Here is a 22,617-nt window from a genome sequence, read left to right on the forward strand (position 1 = left end):
TTTCATTTTAGCCAATCTGCTAGGTGTGAGGTGATACCTCAGAGTTGTTTTGATTTGCATTTCTCTAATTATTAGAGATTTGGAACACTTTCTCATGTACTTATTGATAATTTTGATTTCTTTACCTGAAAATTGCCTATTCATGTCTCTTGCCCATTTATCAATTGGGGACTGGCTTGATTTTTTATACAATTGCTTTAACTCCTTGTATATTTGAGTAATTAGACCCCTGTCAGAGTTTTTTGTTATAAAGATTTTTCCCAATTTGTTGTTTCCCTTCTGATTTTGACTACATTGTTTTTGTTTGTACAAAAGCTTTTTATTTTAATAGTATCAAAACCATTTAATTTACATTTTGTAATTTTCTCTAACTCTTGCTTGGTTTTAAAATCTTTCCTTTCCCAGAGATCTGACAGGTATACTATTTTGTGTTCACTTAACTTATTTATAGTTTCCCTCTTTATATTCAAGTGATTCACTCATTCTGAATTCATCTTGGTGTAGGGTGTGAGATGTTGATCTAGACCTAATCTCTCCCATATTGTTTTCCAAATTTCCCAGCAGTTTTTGACAAATAGTGGATTCATGTCCCAAAAGTTGGGCTCTTTGGGTTTATCATACACTGTCTTGCTGATGTCATTTACCCCAAGTCTATTCCACTGATCCTCCTCTCTATCTCTTAGCCAGTACCATATTGTTTTGATGACTGCTGCTTTATAGTATAGTTTAACATCTGGTACTGCTAGGCCCCCTTCCTTCACATTTTTTTTCATTATTTCCCTTGATATTCTTGATCTTTTGTTATTCCAAATGAAATTTGTTATAGTTTTTTTCTAAATCAACAAAGAAGTTTTTTGGTAGCTTGATAGGTATGGCACTAGATAGGTAAGTTAATTTGGGTTGAATTGTCATTTTTATTATGTTAGCTCGTCCTACCCATGAGCAATCAATGGCTTTCCAATTGTTGAGCTCCAGTTTTATTTGTTTGCAAAGTGTTTTGTAGTTGTTTTTTTATAATTGCTGTTTTTGTTTTGGTAGATAGATTCCCAAGTATTTTATATTGTCTAGGGTAATTTTGAATGGTGTTTCTCTTTCTACCTCTTGCTGCTCTAATGTGTTGGAAATATATAGAAATGCTGATGATTTATGTGCATTTATTTTGTATCCTGCAACTTTGCTAAAGTTGTTCATTATTTGTACCAGATTCTTAGTTGATTCTCTAGGATTTTTTAAGTAGACCATCATATCATCTGCAAAGAGTGATAGCTTAGTCTCCTCCTTGCCTATTTTGATACCTTCAATTTCTTTTTCTTCTCTAATTGCAAATACTAGTGTTTCTAGTACTATGTTGAATAATAGAGGTGATAATGGGCATCCTTGCTTCACTCCTGATCTTATTGGGAAGGCTTCTAATTTATCCCCACTGCATATGATGTTTGTTGATGGTTTAAGGTATATACTGTTTATTATTTTTAGGAAAGGTCCTTCTATTCCTATACTTTTCAGTGTTTTCAATAGAAATGGATGCTGCATTTTGTCAAAGGCTTTTTCAGCATCTATTGAGATGGTCATGTGATTTTTGTTTGTTAGACTGTTGATATGGTCAATTATGTGGATGGTTTTCCTAATGTTGAACCCACCTTGCATTCCTGGTATAAATCCCACCTGATCATGGTGGATGATCTTCTTAATTACTTGCTGGAGCCCCTTTGCTAGTATTCTATTTAAGATTTTTGCATCTATGTTCATTAGGGAGATTGGTCTGTAGTTTTCTTTCTCTGTTTTTGATCTCCCTGGCTTTGGAATCAGTACCAGATTTGTGTCATAAAAGGAATTTGGTAGGACTCCTTCTTTGCTTATCTTATCAAATAATTTGTATAGTGTTGGGATTAGTTGCTCTTTGAATGTCTGATAGAATTCACTTGTGAATCCATCAGGCCCTGGCGATTTTTTCTTAGGGAGTTCTTTGATGGCTTGTTCAATTTCTTTTTCTGATATGGGATTATTTAGGTATTCTATTTCTTCTGCTGTTAATCTAGGCAGTTTATATTTTTGCAAATATTCATCCATATCTCCTAAATTGTTATATTTATTGCCATATAATTGGGCAAAATAATTTTAATGATTGCCTTAATTTCCTCTTCATTAGAGATGAGGTCTCCCTTTTCATCTTTGATACTGTCAATTTGGTTTTCTCCTTTCCTTTTTTTATTAGATTGACTAGTACTTTCTCTATTTTATCTGTTTTTTCAAAGTACCAGCTTCTAGTCTTATTTATTAATTCAATAGTTCTTTTACTTTCGATTTTATTAATTTCTCCCTTGATTTTTAGAATTTCTAATTGAGTTTCCATCTGCAAATTTTTAATTTGCTCTCTTTCTAATTTCTTGAGTTGCATGCCCAATTCATTAATCTCTGCCCTCCTTAATTTGTTAATATATGCACTCAAGGATATAAATTTCCCCATGAGTACTGCGTTGGGCGCATCCCACAGAGATTGGTAGGATGTGACATCATTGTCATTTTCTTCAATGAAATTATTGATTGTTTCTATGATTCCTTCTTTGACAAATTGGTTTTGGAGAATCATATTATTTAATTTCCAATTAGTTTTTAATTTTCCTGTCCAGGTGCCCTTACTAATTATTATTTTTATTGCATTATGATCTGAGAAGGTTACATTTATTATTTCTGTTCTTTTGCATTTGTTTGCAATGATTCTATGCCCTATAACATGGTCAATCTTTGTGAATGTGCCATGTGTAGCTGAAAAGAAGGTGTATTCCTTTTTTGCCCTATTTATTTTTCTCCACATATCAACTAAATCTAATTTTTCTAGGACTTCATTCACCTCTCTTACCTCCTTCTTATTTATTTTTTGGTTTGATTTATATAGATCTGACAGAGGAATATTTAGATCTCCCACTAGAATGGTTTTACTATCTATTACCTTCTTGAGCTCTGCCAGTTTCTCCTTTATTAATTTGGATGCTATGCCACTTGGTGCATATATATTGAGCAGTGTTATTTCCTCATTGTTTATACTACCTTTAATCAGGATGTAATGACCTTCCCTGTCTTTTTTAATCATATCTATTTTTACTTTGGCTTTGTCAGAAATCGTAATAGCCACTCCTGCCTTCTTTTTCTCATTTGATGCCCAAAAGATTTTGCTCAAGCCCTGAACCCATCTCATATGTGTTTCTTATAGACAACATATGGTAGGATTTTGGTTTCTAATCCACTCTACTCTTTGCTTCCATTTTATGGGCGAGTTCATCCCATTCACATTCAGAGTTATAATCATCAGTTGTGCATTTGCTGACATTTTTGTTTCCTCACCTATTCCTACCCCTTCTCCTTAAACTATTTCCTTTAAAACCAGTGGTTTGCTATTAAGACCCTATCCCTTATCCCCTCCCTTGACTAACTTCCCTTTCTACCTGCTCCCTTATTCCCCCCCCCTTTTTGTTTTTAATGGCCTCATGAATTCCCTCCCCCTTCTTCTCCCCTCTCTTTTTTTGACCTCCCCACTCCCCTGTTTCCCTTGGTTTATCCCTTCTGACTTGCTCAGAAGGGTTAGATAAGAGTTTTATGTCCCAATGGATAGTATAGCTACTCTTCCCTCTCCAGGTTGATTACACTGAGAGTAAGGTTTGATTATTACCTCTTAATGCTCTCTTCCTCTCCTTCTTATAATAGTATTTGTCCCCTCTCCTTCCCATGCCCTCTTTGTGTGTACTATAATATCCTATTTTTCTTATTCACTCAAGTTTCTCTTGGTGTCCCCTGCTATTCACCCCCTCTTTCCCATCCCCCATGCCATCTTAGATTTATTCAGTGTTCCACCCTCACCCTGTGAATTATTCTTCTGATTATTATAATAGTGAATATTATAGTAGTGAATAGAGTTCACTACAGAGAATTATACATAATATTTCTCTACATAGGAATACAGACAATTAGATCTTACTGAGGCCCTTAAAAAGGCAAATTTAAAATTTATAAATTTTCTTTCTTTCCCCTCTGTTTCTTATTTATCTTTTCATGTTTCTCTTGATTTTTGTGGTTGGATATCAAACTTTCCATTTAGCCCTGGTCTTTTCTGTGCAAATACTTGGAATTCTTCAATTTTGTTGAATGCTCATACTTTCCCCTGGAAATATATAGTCAATTTTGATGGGTAGTTGATCCGTGGTTGCATGCCCAGCTCTCTTGCCTTTCTGAATATTGTATTCCAGGCCTTACAGTCTTTTAGCGTGGAGGCTGCCAGATCCTCTGTGATCCTGATTGGTGTTCCTTGATATTTGAATTGTCTCTTTCTGGCTTCTAGTAAGATTTTTTCTTTTGCTTGAAAGCTCTTGAATTTTGCAATTATATTTCTGGCCGTTTTCTTATCTGGATCGAATGTAGTGGGTGTTCTATGAATCCTTTCAATGTCTATGTTGCCCTCTTCTTATAGGACTTCAGGGCAATTTTGCTGAATAATTTCTTTTAGTATGGAGTCCAGGTTTCCATTAATTTCTGGTTCTTCTGGAATACCAATGATTCTCAAATTGTCTCTTCTAGATCTGTTTTCTTGGTCTGTCACTCTCTCATTGAGATATTTCATATTTCCTTCTATTTTTTCAGTCTTTTGACTTTGTTTTATTTGTTCTTGTTGTCTTGAGAGATCATTAGCTTCTAATTGCTCAATTCTAGCTTTTAGGGACTGGTTTTCAGATATGATCTTTTGGTTTTCTTTTTGAATCTGGTTCCATTTGCTTATCAGTTCATTTGATTTCTGAGTCTCACTTTCCAATTGCAAGATTCTACCTTTTAAACTGTTATTTTCTTTCCAGGTCTCTTCCATCTTCCTCAGAATCTCAGTTTTGAACTCTTCCATAGCTTGTGAGGAGTTTTCCTTATTTGAAGAGGGTCCGGATGCTTGTTTGTTCTCCTCCTCTATTTGCTCGGTGTCTGGATTTTCTCTGTGTAAAAGTTGTCAAGTGTTAAAGACTTCTTTTTCTTGTTGTTTATCTTTCTCTTCAGAACTTCCTGAGCCTTGGTAGCCATCATTAGCCCAGCAGTTTCTCAGGTTTATCCTCGCGCTCAGGGTTTGTCCTTGGTCTTTTGGTTCTGAGTTCTGAAGTCTGAGTTCTGGTTTTTTCCAAGGTCAAGCCCCCTGGTGGACCCCCTTGCTTGATCCTTTGCTGGAGGTTCCTTTACCCGTCTCAGGGAGCTGCTTCCACAGTTGTATACCCGTCTGCACTGGTTCCCCACTCAGGGTTTCAGAGCTTTAGCTTCGGCTGTGTCTGCCTCCTCCCACACCTCCGCCTCTCCCACGCTCAGAGTTTGCTTGCGTTCTTTGGCTTTTTGGGGTCCCAAATCTTGCTGCTCTCAGGAACAGGCCCTGGAGCTGCCAATGACTCGATAGGTGCCCCAAACTTGCTCTATTTCTTTTTAACTGGCTTCAGAGCTATAGGTGGTGTGTGTGGTAGGGGTGGGGGTGGGGTGGTTGCTCAGCCCGCGATTTAGTGAAAGCTGTTTCACTCCTATATAGCATGGAAATATCCCAATTCCACGTACCTTCCACGCTGCACCCTGTTGTGGGGTTCCTCTGTTTGTCTGGACTTGTTTTTATGTCCCCTTAAGGAGTCTTGTGTGTTTTGGTCAGGAGAGGTTAAGAGCTGCTTTTTACTCTGCCGCCATCTTAACCCGGAACCCACACATTATTTATTGATATAAACTCAGGCACATACATTTATCTCAGAACTATATGGATATAGATATATAGATTTTTTCAAGACCACTAGAAATCTTATCCTTATTGAGGTGATTATATATTTGTGTGTGTGCATATATGTGTTTGTGGCATGTGTGTGTGTGCTCACATGTGTGTGCTGTGACTCTTTAAAGAACTGGAGAAGTGAAGCTTTCAAATTGAATTAATTAATAAATTACATTACATTTTGAAAGATGTCAAAACTAAGTATCCCATTCCACCACAAACCTGGATATTATCTGGACAATTCTTAAGACTACCTGGACATCTCTGGCAGAAGGTACAAATAGCAAAATACTATACAACAAACAATGCAATCTATGCTTTATTCTGCATCCAAATTGTCAAGGGCTATAATTTTCTTTATTGCACAAGCACAAGAGAGGGAGCATTATTTTTTTAAGTTATAGGAAAATGAATAAAATAATTTTTTATATAATAGTAAAAAACGACATGTTTGGCTCTATATACCAGATTAGTTAAGAATTGAGTCAGCAGAATGTAATTATTTCTATTAATACAATTCTTTATTATTTTAATGGTTTTAGTAAGTTAATTTAAACCCCAATTCACTCTAGGACGAAATAAAATTTAATTCCTAGGGAATTTAGGATTAAGATTACTATGAATATCATAGGGAAATATGAAAATACATCCAGAGAATTCTTAAACCATGTTACAAGAGAAGCCAGTGAGCTAATTGATTGTCATTCTTATAGGAAACCTTAAAATTTCTAAAATAATCTTCCATCAGAAGAATATACTGCAGCAATTTAGAGACAGATTGCCATTTGCAAACATTTGCAAATATATACAAATTATTCCTGTCAAGTAATATAATGTGACAATGATGTGGTCTTTCTACCTGCTCCTCGTTAGACCATTATTCCTAGTCTAAGTTAAGTTCAGGCTCTTTCTTGAAGATTTCTATAACATACTTACCTCAGGGGTATATAATGAATTCCTCCTATGAAAGACTACTACACATATTATATTTGGCATGTAATATATATACATATATATACACATATAAATATACTTTCAATAATTAGTTATATATTTATGTGTATAGCATAATATATACACATCTCTCCTCAACTACATTATAATTATATACAGGGGCCAAATTCCATGGATTAGATCAAGAACCTTGATTTATTACACACATACACACACACACACACTCACACCACAATGTTATACACATAGTAATTCTTCAACAAATACTTACTGATTGATTGATAGTACAAAGAACAAAATATATTAATGGCACTGAATATGCTGAAAGGTAACGTGGACTAAGTCCAGAAACCCAGATTTAAATCCTGTTCCCAAAACCAGCTTTGTTAGTAACCTCTCTGACTTTACAGGTGTATAGATCTCTGTGAGGCTCCTTTTCCCTAAATATAAAATGGAAATACATAGATTTGATGCCCAAACTACCTCTTTCCCAAGGTAGTGGCGAAGAAAATATCTCAGCAACCTTAAATCATCATTAAAACATATTTTTGTTTATTCTTTGGGCAAAGTTATTCATTGGACAAAGTTGGGCAAAGGAAAAATCTGATTACTTAGGATATCTTTTCTGTTCAATCTTTCAGATGTGTCTGACTCTGTGATTCCATGGACCATGCTGGCCATGGGGCTCTTTTGGCAAAGATATTTGAATGGCTTGCCATTCCCTTCTCCATGGATTAAGAAAAATACAGTTTAAGAAACTTTAGCAGTCACACTGCTAGTAAATATCTCAGGCCAGATTTAAACTCTCAAGTCTTCTTGACTCTATGCACTGAGCCATCTAGTCTTTAAATAAGGATAAGTGAATTTTGAATTTGTTAGGTTTTGAGTTTTAAAAGGCATAATATTAAAATGGTTTTTCATTTACATGCCACATGAAAAGTGGAACTCAGTATATTACTTTTCAATATAGGTTGATAACACTTAAGTTATATACATTATTACAAATTGAAGACACCTTCTCCTAAAAATAAGTATTGAAAATAGAGTACTATAAAATTATGTTATTTTTAAAAGATATTTCATTTTCCTAATTACATATAATAATGATATCCCACATATATTTTCTGAAATGATAAGGTCCAAATTGTCTCCCTCTCTTTACTCCCCCATCCCATAGATGTTAAGGAATTTGATCTGTGTTATATATGTATTATCATGCAAAACATTGCAGTTTGGTTATTCTTTTACTGTTATATTGGTGAATCTGATAGCTGTAAAGTTATTTTAATTTTTTCATGATTACTGATGCTTTGGTTTATTGATCTGAAAACTTTGTTCACATACTTTGACCATTTGTCAATTGGGGAATGATTTGTGTTCTTATAAATTTTACTTAGTTCTCTTTATATTTGAGAAATGAGATCTTTATTAGAGAAATTTGCTGTTAAGTTTTTTTCATGAATCTGTTGCTTTCCTTTTAATCTAGGTTACATTGGTTTGGTTTTTACAAAACCTTTTTAGTTTAAGTAAAATTATTCATTTTATATCTTATAAAATTCTCTATCTCTTGTTTGGTCATAAATTCTTCTCTTCTCCATAGATCTGATGGGAAAACTATTCTATGTTCCTGTAATTTACTTATAGAATCATCTTTTATGTCTAAATCATATTTCTATGTTGACCTTATCTTGGTGTGAGATATTGGTCTGTACCTACTTTCCTCCATATTATTTTCCAGTTTTCCCAGCAGTTTCTGTCAATGAGTTTTTATCTCAAAAGTCAGGATGTATAGATTTATCTAACACTAGATTTCCAAGGTCATTTCTCACTGTATACTGTGTACCTAATTTATTCTGTTGATCAGTCATTCTATTTCTTAGCCTGTACCTAATTATTTTGATGATTACTGCTTTATAATTCAATTTGAGATCTACTACTATTAGGCTACCTTCCTTCACAATTTTTTCATTAATTCTCTTGATATTCATAATTTTTTGTTCTTCCAATATGGAAATGTGTTTTGCATGACAATAAACAGAAAAAAGAAAGTCATATTTTTCAGTTGTTTAGATCTGAGTTTATTAGAACAAAAACTATTTTGTAATTGTGATCATAAAATTCCTATTTGTCTAGGCAAGTAGATTCCCAGGTATTTTTTATTGTCTAGAGTTACTTTAAATGGAATTTCCCTCTCTATCTCTTGCTACTAGATTTTGTTGGTAATACATAGAAATGCTAACAGTTTATGTGTGTTTATTTGCATCCTGCATCTTTGCTGAAGTTACTATTTCAACTGGTTTTTTAGTTGATTCTCTAGCATTCCCTAAACATATCATCATTTAAGCTTGTTCTTTCCATCAGGAATGCTTGGAATTCTCCCATTTATTAAATGATCATTTTTCCTCCTGAAAGAGTATACTCAATTTTGCTGGGTGGGTAATTCATGGCTGTAAACCTAGTTCTTTTGCCTTCCAGAATATCAGATAGTCTAAGCCTTCTGCTCCTTTAATTTAAAAGCTGCTAAATCCTGTGTAATCCTGACTCTAGCTCAGGGATGTTTTCATTGTTTCTTTCTGTCTGCATACAGTATTTTCTCCTTGGATTCTTAGCCCTTGGAATTGGTTTTAATATTCCTAGGAGTTGTCATTTAGGAATTTATTTCAGGAGTGATTGGTGGATTCCTTCAATTTCTATTTTAGTCCTTTGTTCAAGAATAACAGGGCAATTTTCTTTGATAATTTCTTGTAATATTGCACTCTTTTCCAAGTACACCAAAGCCTGCCCTTTCTAGGGCTTGGAGCTTCACTAAAGGCTTGTGCTAAGGTTTGTAACTTCAAAGGTTTGGCTTGGAGTGCTCAGCTGTTGGCTTAGGCAGTCTTAGGGTCTTACAATTGTCTTGGGCCCAGTTTCAGAATCTGGAGCAGTAGTGGTGGCAGGAGGCAAACTTACTGTTATCATAAGGGTACTCCTTGGCATAGCCTTGCTGCTGGCTCTTCAGCCTTACTATGAGCTGTGCTCCCCTATCATTCTGGTAAACCAGACTTCTCTGCCTACCTACCAAGTTGTTTTCTGCAGGAGAGTTGCTTCAATCTGTCCTCTTGTTGGTTCTGTCACTCTGGTATTTATTGTGAAGTGCTATTTTAAGGTAATTAGAGAGGATTCTCAGAAATGTTCAAGTTTTCTGTGCCTCCACTCTGCCTTCTTGTCTTCATCTTCCCAAGATATGTTAGTTATACTTGTGATATTTTTAGTAATTATCATGTCTATTCAAATCCTAACAATATTTTTTATTTTTATTTAAATACATCAAAATGTTTTGTTTGTACATGTTATAGTTTAATTCCATTTTAACTTGCTTATAATATATAATAACAATTTTTAACATGTAATTGAATTATAACTTTTCCAGTATTTGTGTTTTTTTATTTTAATGTAGTTTGGGGGAGGACTTTTAGATGCTCAAATATTATAAATTAATATCAGAAAACTTTTCCAAGAATGCTTTTTGATGATCTAGCATACACTTTAATAGATACTTTATAAATCACAAATATTTCTGACATTAAATCATTTTACCTTTCTCTTATTCACTGAATTATCTATATTGAAGTACCAATAATCTTTTCTAATTCCTTGGTTCCACTATTCCCTTTTTAAATAACCTATATTTACTATACATATTATAACAATAATAACAAATATCTGATGGTGAAATAACAAAACCTGTGGGTGAATAACTCCTAGGTGGGTTCTTGATGTCAGTTAGGTGCCAAGTTTGTCTGGGAAAGGAGGAGAAACAAGGAATGTCTGCATAAAAGGGTTTAATAACAAATTGGGATGGGGAGTGAAGGGAAGTAGGAAAACTAACACTCAGGTCTAGTGAAAACTATCAGGGGATAAAGGGATGGACAGACTACACTAAAACTAAATCTATGAGCAGAATGCCTAAGGCAAGGCAATCTGGCTTGACAGGGTAAGGGGATCTCACGAAGATGTCCTTGGCTGGTCTCAGGATATCACAGCGGTTCACAGGAAATCAGGACACACAACAAGATAAAATCCATAGGTGAAATGAGAGAGATGAGATAATCTGTGTGTGTCCACCACACCAGATAAATTCATTTCTCAACCTACAGCTTCACTGGTCTTGATTGAAGATGTAATGTCCACATCCAAGGAAACCAACTCCAGAGTACTGAATCCCCAAAAGACACAGGCTTCCCCTGACAGCTGCTCCAAACCCAACTTCCATCTCCAGAGTCACTGTGTGTGTCCCTGTGACAAGATTCTAAGTTCTCTTCCCAGCCAGTCTGCTCTGCTATCTATCTCTATTACCTAACTCAGACTTACATTTCTCTACAACAATATGCAAACTATACAGTTTCTCATTTCCTGAATCTTCAATTATCCTAAATACTAAGTCCCTTGTTTCCTTCCTTCCTATATAATAAAACAAAGAAAAATTGTCTTGCTATTTCTAATGTATAGTATTCCATCTGCATTCTCTTTGAACAAGCTGTCCCCCTTGAGTGGAATTCACTCCCTCATTTAATAACCAGCATTTGTTCAGTTCCTATTATATACCTGGATCTGTGCTATTGTGCTGTTCACTTTACAATTATTATCATATTTTATCCTCACAACAACCCTGGGTGATCAATGCTATTATTCTCATTTTACAAATGAAACACCTTACAGCAAACAGGTTAAGTGGCGTGCCTAGTTTCACACACCTTTTATCTAGAGGCAGATTTGAACTCCGGTCTTTCTGAATATAAGACTAGAGCTTTATTCACTGTGTCACCTAGCTTCATATCTAATCCAGATTTCTATCAAAGCTCTTTTTTTAAATATACCCACATGAAAGCTGTTCTTAATCTACTTTAGAGATCCTCTCTCTGAAGTCAAATGTTCTCTGACAGAATGTTTGTTCCTTGAAAAAGAGGAATGTTTTATTTTTGTCTTTATAGCCCTAGCCCTTAAATGATTCCTAGCACATAGACACTTTAATACATTTCCCCACGCAAAATACATTTTACTATGGAAGTATTGCTATAAGTGCTGTCTAGGTTGTTAGTTTTTCCCTCAAAAATTATTTGATTCATAATATAACTGGAAAATAGTATTATGAGGGATGCAGAGGGAAAGGAAATAGAAAGAAAAGGAAACAAGCATTTATTAAGCACCTACTATGTGCTAGGTACTATATTAAAACATTTTATAAATATATCATTTGATTCTCATGAGAACTCTGAAAGGTAGTTTTTTATTGTTTTATTTGTTTATTTTATTGCTTTAATTACCTCTATTTTACACTTGAAGAAACTGAAGCAAATAGATTCTAAGCAACTTTTTTAAAGTCAGGCAGCTAATTACTGTTTGAGGCCACATTTGAACTTGTCTCTCTTGATTTAGAGATTGATGAAGTCACCTCTGAGAGAGGTACTAATACGACAAAATGAAAGGATTAGGAAAAGGAGAAAACTAGAGAAAGAGGAACACAGAGATTTCCAGACTGAGGACCTGGGTTCACATTTTTTTTCCTATCTTAGCAAAGTGTATAACCTTAGGCAGTTTGAATTCAGCTTCAATTTTTTGATCTGTAAAGTAAAAGAGATGGACTTGATGACCTCGTGTATTCCTTATAGCTCTTAATTTGTGATTCTAGAAGAAAGAATTTAAAAGTGGCCTGAAGAGGATGATATTTCAAAGGAAAAGTATCACAAGATCATTTGGAGTGTTTTATGATTTTAAAATATTTTTAGAACAAAGTATCTTTCAAAATATATTATCACAGAAAGTGCATTGAATTTACAATAATAAATAATTGATTTACAAAGGAATATTTGTAGTATACAAGATTTTTTTTCACAGAAGCACCCAGCATACTGTGTAGATAGGTTTTGGCAAATGATGTGCCTCTTTGCCTTAGGATTTGTCTAAGAAATACATGTTTCTTTCTAGACTGGAAGAGCAAATCCCCAACTATGAAGTAACTGAAGACTGGTATTGGGAGGTTATTACATTAATAAATAGGGATTCCATTTGTAAATGAATAGTCCTTGATATCTAGGACTTTGTAGTCTAGTTGAAAAGACTTAGATGATACCACTTTATCCTCAACACCACTGAAAAGTAGGAAGCATCTTGCTTTTTATTTCTTCAAGTTAATCATATGTGATTCATAGGATCTAATCTAGGTTCACAGAACGCCAAAGCATGGCATTAAAAAGTTTTTTCTACGTTCTATGGGGTACTACTCTTCTACTCTCAAAAATATCTTCACTCTTATTAAACCAGTCTGGACTGACTGCTTCTAACAAATCGAAAAGGAAGAATTAAAATATTTATTTTAAATTGTTTAAGGTGACTCAGTAGAAACAAGCTAGGACTGGAGATAGAAGGTCCTGAGTTCAAATGTGACACTTCCTAGTTATGTAGCCCTGGGGGAAGTTACTTAATCCAAATTGCCTAACCCTTACTACTCTTCTGCATTGGAACACAGATTATTGATTCTAAGACAGAAGATAAGTGTTTTTGTTGTTGCTGCTGCTGTTGTTGTTGTTGTTGTTTTTCGGGACTTTTTTCTTAAGGATTACATTGGCAAATGGAGTATTTCCATTGATAGTAAATTTGATAGAATCCTCTCCCTCAGGATTAAATAGCTCCTGTGTGTCAGAGGTAACATTTTTAAAAACTATAATACATACCACACTTTAGTTCCTTCATTAATTTTTCTCTAGTATAAGTGATATGTTCCTTCCTTCACAATATTGCAAACATGAAAATATGTATTGCATGATAACACATGTTCAACCTATATCATATAACCCCCGCTTTAGGAAGATGGTTAGAAGGGTAGAAGAGAACAAGATGATGGGTTATAAAATGATTATTAAAATTGTGTCAGGGGCAGCTGGGTAGTTCAGGGGATTGAGAGTCAGGCCTAGAGACGTGAGGTCCTAGGTTCAAATCCAGCTTCAGACACTTCATAGCTGTGTAACCCTGGGCAAGTCACTTGACCCCCATTGCCTGCCCTTACCACTCTTCTGCCTTGGAGCCAATACATAGTATTCCATACATAGTATGGAAGGTGAGAGTTTAAAAAAAGGTATCTACATGTAATCTGGACAAAAAGAAACAAAAATTCAATGTTTTCCTATTGCACTCAGAGTGGTAGTAAAGGGTATATTCATCTGTAGATCCCATTGCATGGAAGCTTTAATTTGCATTATTTCCTTGACTTGCTTGATTTCCAAAAAGGGAGGGGATTGTTTTTGTTCTTGGGCAACTTCGTGCTTCCCTCTCCCTTGTTCCTTAGCGTTAACCATATTAATGTTAAACGTTGTGTAGACACCCAATTGGCTGATCCTATTACATCTCAGAATTCTTGAAATCAAGAAGTCCACCATCATCAGACTCCCCAAGTGGCTAGGTATATAAGCATATAACACCAGCTGAGTTAAAAATGAAGAATTCTCATATTACTCCAAAGGTATCAGTCTTTCAAATATGCTTATGTAAATACATAATCCGGTGTCATAAAATATATTAGGATTATTTAATTATGTTCAAATAAAATCCTACAAAAATATATTTATTATCTAATATTTACAAGGTACTGTTATAGGTACCAGGGTATATAGATAAAATTAAAAACTGCCCTGCATTCAAAGAGCTTAAAGAATATCAATTAATTATCTGACTTTCTAAAATGTATCCAAATAGTCATCTAGCTTTTTTGGGGGAACCTCTAGTTAGAAATAAAGAGACTATGTCCTGAGACTATGAATTCATTTTTGAGAGTTATAATTTTTAGGAAAATTGATACATCCATAAAAAAAACATTATTCTACTAGGTATGTAGGTGGCACAATGGATAACATACTAGGTATTTAATTCAATAATGACAAATTAGAATACAAGCTCATGCACCTAGGAAACTACATGAACCTGGGTAAATAATTTAACATGTCTGTCTTGATTTCCTCAGCTGTAAAATGAAGGTCATGGTAGTATCTGTCTCCTCATATTTTTGTGAAATCAAATGAAATATTTGTAAAGCACATACTACAGTACCTGGCATACAGCAGACACTTAATAAATGTTGCTCTCTCTCAATCTCGTTCCTAATATTTATTGACTGGTAAGTATATGTACAATATTGTTATAGTTGTAGAGGTTATTAAGAATGATAAATAAATAAAAAAAGAATGATAAATATATTCTTATATGTAAACCTCAAAATATATTTGCTATTGCTAATAATTTTAAGTTTTATGGTTATAGCTGGTTTTAGACTTATGCTTATCAATATCAAGTATTAATGATGTTGATGTAATCAGATTGAATTTGCTGTGTTTCACTTAATTTGATCAAATAAATACCACCTCTCAACTGAATGTATTGCAAGGAATTTTAAATTTTGTTCCTTTGAGAACCTTCATATATTACATCATTTTAAAGTTTTGGTAGATTTTAGATCATATAGTTGAGGCTTTTCAAAACAGTCATCTCTTTTATTGGTTTAACTTGCTAATTTTTTTTTTAATTCAGTGGGATGCCATCACTGAAATGGATGAACATAATCGACCCATTCACACTTACCAGGTATGCAATGTAATGGAACCAAACCAAAACAACTGGCTTCGTACAAACTGGATATCACGAGATGCAGCCCAGAAAATCTATGTGGAAATGAAATTTACTCTGAGAGATTGCAACAGCATTCCCTGGGTCTTGGGAACTTGTAAAGAAACGTTTAATCTCTTCTACATGGAATCTGATGAGTCCCATGGAGTTAAATTCAAGCCAAGCCAATACACAAAAATTGATACTATTGCTGCTGATGAGAGTTTCACACAGATGGATTTGGGGGACCGCATCCTTAAGCTCAACACTGAAGTTCGTGAAGTTGGACCAATAAACAGGAAAGGATTTTTTCTTGCTTTTCAGGACATTGGAGCTTGTATTGCTCTGGTTTCTGTTCGTGTTTTCTACAAAAAGTGCCCTTTCACTGTCCGCAACTTGGCTATGTTTCCTGATACCATTCCAAGAGTTGATTCTTCCTCTTTAGTAGAAGTTCGGGGTTCCTGTGTTAAGAGTGCTGAAGAGCGGGATACTCCAAAACTATATTGTGGAGCTGATGGAGATTGGCTAGTACCTCTGGGGCGATGTATCTGCAGTGTAGGATTTGAGGAAGTAGGTGGTTCCTGCCATGGTAAGGAAGGAATATATAATTTATATTGCACTTAACAGATGATGTATATGCAGGGCATATATGCTGTGTGCTTATTTTGACAAAGAATTAATGTTTTAATAGCATTTATAATAGAGTTAGCTTTATAAGGAGCTGACAAATGTTCATTGATGTAAAATAGCTGTCTTCTTCCATTTCCTCAACCTTACTAAAAAGTATAGAAATTTGGAGTACATTTTACAGTTTCTAAAATGTTTCTCTGGGCAAATGAGTGAAATTTCAGATTAACAATGTGAATACTTCAGTAGTATCTGGTCCTTTTATTTTTTTAAAGCAATGATGTGAATGGATTGGAATTGCAAACTTATGAAACAAATTCCCAAATGGTATGAATGCTTAAAAATAACTTCTACTAGTACTTCAACTATGGAGAATTAAATCTCAGTCCATTAAATTAAATTATGTACAAATTTGAGTTTTCTTTTTAATGTAATTTAATGTTCATTTGCATCTTGTTAATATGGTGGAAACGTCTCCAGTTTCCAAATTTTCATTTGCTACTACTTCATAATTTTGAAGGAATTTTAAAAAATTAAACATAATATTTTATCCTTATGATTTTGATAGCAATGATACACATACAAACATATTGTCAGGAAATGTTAAGTTGTAGTTATGAGATGATTGTATACATAGCTTCCAAGAAGGAACATTTTCATTTTGGTAGCTAATGATTTTTAAATAATTTTAATAAAGTTTCACTAGAATGTCTAGTACCTTTTTTCTTGTTATTTGCATCAACTATGCCTTCGTTTAGACAATGATAAAATAGTGAAGCAGAGTTGATATAAAAAGTATTAAAAGGACTTCTCTCCTAGTTGTAAAATATTTGAATTTTGCTTTTCTTTGGACAGAATTACCTATTTTACTTATTGATATTTTTTCAATATCTTGAATAGAAGAGTGAGGGTATATCAATTATAATTTAACTGCATAAATATGGTGTTCTTTTATAATGGACCTATTTTTATATTTGTGAAAATATAAAAGAATTCATTCTTCCCTCATTTTTAATACTTTCTTTTTTCTCTTTTATAAAATTCGAAATGATCCTGCCTGTTAAATGTCTCACTGGGTACTTAAAAATATATACTGTTTGCCAGTACCTTATTACTTATTTTGTTGAAAAATGACTAGTTTTCTTCTTGTTTATCTGCACAGATTCATCCTTGAATTTTTTAACATAATAATGTTTATAAGGGGTGATTGGAAATGATTGCATATATTCTATTATTTTGAAAATGATGGTTTGGTTTTTTTTTAGAGAGGAAGTACTAAAGAAAGGTGTATCAGTACAGTCTTACAAAGGAGCACATAAATTAGTTCAAGTACTGAGGCTGCCTTCTCTTTATAATATTCAGCTTATGGTTAACTCTGAAGCTAATCTGCAGAAGATTCAAGAAGGTCTTTAAATCATGTATAATTCTTATTGATTAGGGCTCTGAGGCTGTAGTCAGGGATCATTTATGCTGGTTCTATTCAGAGTATTTGTGTTATGATGCTAACGTTGGTCCTTACTGCCTGTAATCCAGGTGTGCTCCATTTCACCCATCTTCACCCTAAATGGGACGGGGACATCTAGCCTTGCTTCCATTAACTCCAGCTCCTCCCAATTTGATCCCTCAAATTTTAGGGGATCTCTTTGAACTCAGTTCCATTTTATCACTGATAGCAAAAATAATAAATAATCACCTCCCAAAACCTGGGCACCATCATTCCCCTTTTACCCTATCAGTTTCTGGGGACAGAGAGATCATATTCTCAGTTTAGCTCTGTTCCCAAGTACCATCATAGTACCAAGTTCCAAGTCCCAAACACATTTTGGCCTCTGGTTCTAGGCACTATGGCTTCATCAATGAGTTGGCAGTAATATCTAGCCTTGAATGCTATGTTCAAGGTAACCTCAGTACCTGGGACTCCATTGCCTGTTACACCTAGATGAAAAAAGCTCTATTTTTTAAGGTCATAGGGACTACACAGGAAGGAGCCTTTCCACCCACGCAGCTTAATTCCTGATATCCATGCTCTGGGAGAATGCAACCTCTGAATGGAACTAGAAAGAGAAAAAACAGACACTCTCCTTTGTCTGGTGTTTTTAAGATAGTCTGCTCCAGTTACAGAGCCAACGGAAAGGCTGCCCCTGTCCGGGTAGCGAGGGAACTCAGACTGTCTCTCCCCGAAGCGAATCCCTCATGCTTTCTATTTGAGTGCTTCCATTTAGGTGACTTGGGCATATGTCAAAGCACTGTTAAATTTCTACTTAATGTATAAGATGGATTTTCCTTTCCATGCTTGTAGATGTGAAATTTCATGCTCCATTTCACTATCCCTATACTATTTTCTCAGGTAATTGGCACTCGTGATTCTGACTGAATGATCAAGTGCATGGAGCTCGTAGGTGCAGCTCCGTTCTCCAGGCAGGGGAATCTGGCACTAAATTATTTTTTACTTCTCACTGTTCTTCAAGTCATTCTCCAAAAATGTGCAGATGAATAGACAACAGGGCTAGTGAGAGCACAGTCTTAATCTGTGTTCCCAGCCACTAAATAAAAGTTAACTCATTATATATATATGTACATTTTTAATATATTTTTATTTCTTTATAAAGTCTCAACTGAAAGAAAAATCTAGAACAATATTCATCACTTAGGTAGCATTCAAGTTGGATAACTGAACTATTAGATGTTGCCTCATACACCAGCTTTGTGTCTGTGCCAGGTCTCTTAAGCCTGAAACGTTTTCTGTCCCCACCTTTTTTTGAAACTTCGCCATTCAAAGATTAGGGAAAAGGCCACCTCCTTCAAGAACATTTCATGAACTTCCTATCATTGTGTGTTTATTTTATGTACATCTTGGGGTTTGGTTTTTGTTGGGTTTTTTTTATTTGTGAGACTGATATTTCCCTTAATGACAAGGACTGTCTCGCATTTTAATCAATATTTCTGCTGTAGCTTGGTGATACAGTGAGTAGAGATGGCCTGGAGTCGGGAAGAGCAGAGTTCAAATTTAGCCTCAGACACTGTGAGGCTAGATAAACCTTCTAACCCCTGGTTTACCTCAATTTCCTCAACTATAAAATAGGAATAATAATAATACCTGATTCCCAAGGTTGTGAAGATCAAATGAGACAATATATATAAAATGCTTAGTATAGTCCCTGGCACACAGTAGGCACTTATTAATGTGGATCGTTTTGTTTGTTTATTTTCTTGATAACATAACACAGTGCTTCGCAAATAGGTACAGAATAAGTGTTCAGTGATTGAGCAAAGTAATAAGTCCATTCTTCTTTCATTTGTTGTGTTAATCTATTTTCTACAATTTTATTTAATTTAAGCAACATTTTAAAAGACCTAGCACTATTAAACCTTTGTCAGATAAACTAGGCATAAAATATTTTGTTTTTTAACCCTTACCTTTTATAGTGATTCCAAGGTAGAACAGTGGGAAAGACTAGGCAATTAAGGTTAAGGTGACTTGCCCAATGTCTGTATAGTTAAAAAATATCTTGAACCCCTAAAACTTCATTACCCAAAATCCCTTTCTGTATTACCTAGAATGCTTTTCTAGAGAGTTTTCTGAGGTCAGATTTGAACGTAGGACTGACCTCTCATTTCTAATCCTGGCTTTCTATCCACTGAGCAATTCTAGCATATAAACATGTTTGATAGGCAGACAGACAAACAGACCAACAGACAGAAAAATAGATAGCTATAGTTGTAGTCATCAAAAGGCTTAATTTTTCAAAGCACTTCCTTTATAGTTATTTAAATTATAATCAATTTTATTTCCCTGATCATACTTTTCTAATATTTAGCATTTGAGTTCTCTATCATATTTACTACTTATTCACAATGGACAAAACCAAAAAAATTACATAATAATTCATTACAGGATTTTTATGCTGAAGAGATCTGTCTGCTACAGATATCCTATTTGTTTATCTTCCTTGATATACCTACATACAATGGCATGATTTATGTAGTCATTATTAAATTATCAGTCAAAACATTTGAAACGTCAATTTTGAAAAAAAAACACAATGTTATACTTCAGTTGATGGTGAAAAAAAAAAGTCCAACAGTTGCCTCCAGAAATGTCTAAAAGTAATATATCTACAGTTGGCTTCTACTTTAAAAAAATAATTAGCATATTTAATCTATTATATTATATATCGTTATTATTGATATGTTATATTACATCTTATAATATAATATGTTATTAGTAACATTTAATAAAGCATATTATTTTTCAGGAAAGCACAGAGAGAGTGATAGTAAAGATAAATTGTTTGGTTTGGGAAAGAACCATTGACTATGAAAAGAGCTTGGAACTAAAAATAGTCATGGAGCAAGAGGCACCAGTAAGATGGTATTGTTGCGACTCTTTCTAATGAGGCTTCATTATAAATGACATGGCACAGTCAATAGAATGTTAGGCCTAGAGTCAGGAAGAACTGAGTCAAAATTCAGCCACAGACATTTACTAGTTGTGTAACCTTTGGCAAATCAATTAGCTTCTGATTGTCTCAATTTTCTCATTTCTAAAAAAATGGGATTATAGCAGCAAACATTTCACAGGATTGTTTTGAGAAACAAATAAGATATTTTTAAAGTACCAAAAAGTGCCTGGCACTCAATAGGTCTTATATTAATGTTTTGGAGGGTTTTTTTTTCTTCTCCCCTTCACCACTGACATACTAGAGTAGAAAAAAGGAAAGAAATTGCTTGTAGGAGTTGATCTACTGCAAATAAGATATGGAGGAAAATCTTCCCACCCCTTTTGTCTGGAACTGCTTTAGGCAAAACGCTTTTCTTTTTTTTATTATATTTTTTCCAGATTACCTATCAATAAAAATATTTAATGTTTATTTTCTGACATTTTGCCACCTATGTTCTTTTGCCCTCCTTCCTCATCCCCATTCCCAAGAAGGCAGATAGTATGACATAGGCTGTCCATATATTATCATGTAATACATATTTCCATGTTTGTCATATTGTAAAAGAATACACATATTGCTTATTCTAGAGAAAATTTATGGAGGCTATAGAATTAAGAATGACATTTTTAATTTGTATTCATAATCCATCTGTTCCTTTTGTGACAATGGATATCACTTTTTGTTTTGTCATGAGCTTCTTAGAGTTATCCTTCCCTTGTTAATATAATAGTTGTCATTCACAGTTAAGTTGATCATCATACATTATTGTTGCTTCTGTATATAATGTTGGGCTCTGCTCACTTTGCTTTCCAACATTTCATATAAGTTTTTCCAGGGTTTTTTTTGAGATCATTGTTTGTCATTTCCTATAGCACCATAATATTCCATTACAAGCTTATTCCACAACATTTCCCAACTGATGAACATACCTTCAGTTTCCAGGTCTTTGCCACCAAAAAAAGAGCTACTATAACTATTTTTTGCACAAGTAGAACCGTTTCCCCTACCATTGATCTCATTGGGAAACACTTAGTCATAGTATTTCTGGGTCAAAGGGTTTATCCAGTATTATAGTGTTTGGGACATGGTTTAAAATTGCTCTCCAGAATGATTATTATCAGTTTACAACTCCACTAGCAGTGTATTAGTGTCCTGATTTTTCCATATCCCCTTCAACATTTATTATTTTCCTTTTTTGTCACATTAACCAGTCTGAAGGGGTGTGAGGTGGTGCCTCATAATTGCTTTAATTTGCATTTATTTAATCAATAGTGATTTGGAGCATTTTTTCATATGATTAAAGATAGTTTTAATTTCATTTTCTGAAAATCGCCTGTTTTTATCCTTTAATCATTGTCCCCTGGGAAATACTTTGTATTCTTATATATTTGACTCAATTTTCTATATATTTGAGACACTTGCTATAAAGATTTTTCCCAATTTGTTCTTTGCCTATTAATCCTGTTTGCATTGTTTTTTGTGCAGAAAATTTTAAATACAATGTAGTCAATATACATCTCATAATTTTCTCTTTCTTGTTTTGACCTAAATTCCTCCTTTATCCATTGATCTGACAAGTAAACTATTTTGTACTTCCCTAATCTATTTATGGTATCACCCTTTTTTTTTTTTACAGATTATATATCAATTTTGCCTTTACCTTGTTACATGGCATAAGGTGTTGGTCTATGCCTAATTTATGCTGTAATGCTTTCTAGTTTTCCTAGGAATTTTGTCAAATAGTGAGTTTTTCTTCCAAAAGTTTAGATCTTTGGGTCTGTCAGACACTAAGTTACTATTGTCAATTATCATTCTGTTTTGAGTGCCTAAATGATTGGTTCTCCATTCTGTTTCTTAGCCAGCACAAGATTGTTTCAATGGTTGCTACTTTATTATACAGTTTGAGATCAAGTACAGCTAAGCAACATTCCCTCATAGTTTTTCTATTAATTCCCTTTAAATTCTATACTACTGTTCTTCAAGATAAGTTTCTTTTTATTATTTTTTTCTAGTTCTACAAGATCATTTTTGTGTAATTTGATTGGTATGGCAATGAATAAATTATTTCAGGAAAAAGTGTCATTTGCATTATATCAGCTCAGCCTACCCATATGCCATTAATGCTTTTCCATTTGTTTAGATCTGACTTTATTGTGTGAAAAGTGTTTTGTAGTTGTGAGCATATAGTTCCTG

General features: G+C 34.1%; 1 protein-coding gene across 1 annotated transcript in view; it reads left to right on the forward strand.

Moving 5' to 3' along the window:
- The window catches only part of EPHA6 (EPH receptor A6), a 1,373,534-nt gene that overhangs the window by 240,035 nt on the left and 1,110,882 nt on the right, over positions 1–22,617 (forward strand). The window contains exon 3 of the mRNA XM_044666934.1: positions 15,281–15,944. Within this exon, the coding sequence (XP_044522869.1) occupies positions 15,281–15,944 (664 nt within the window). The remainder of the gene's footprint in view (positions 1–15,280; positions 15,945–22,617) is intronic.

Source organism: Gracilinanus agilis, chromosome 3 (assembly GCF_016433145.1).
Source record: "Gracilinanus agilis isolate LMUSP501 chromosome 3, AgileGrace, whole genome shotgun sequence".
Classification (NCBI taxonomy): domain Eukaryota; kingdom Metazoa; phylum Chordata; class Mammalia; order Didelphimorphia; family Didelphidae; genus Gracilinanus; species Gracilinanus agilis.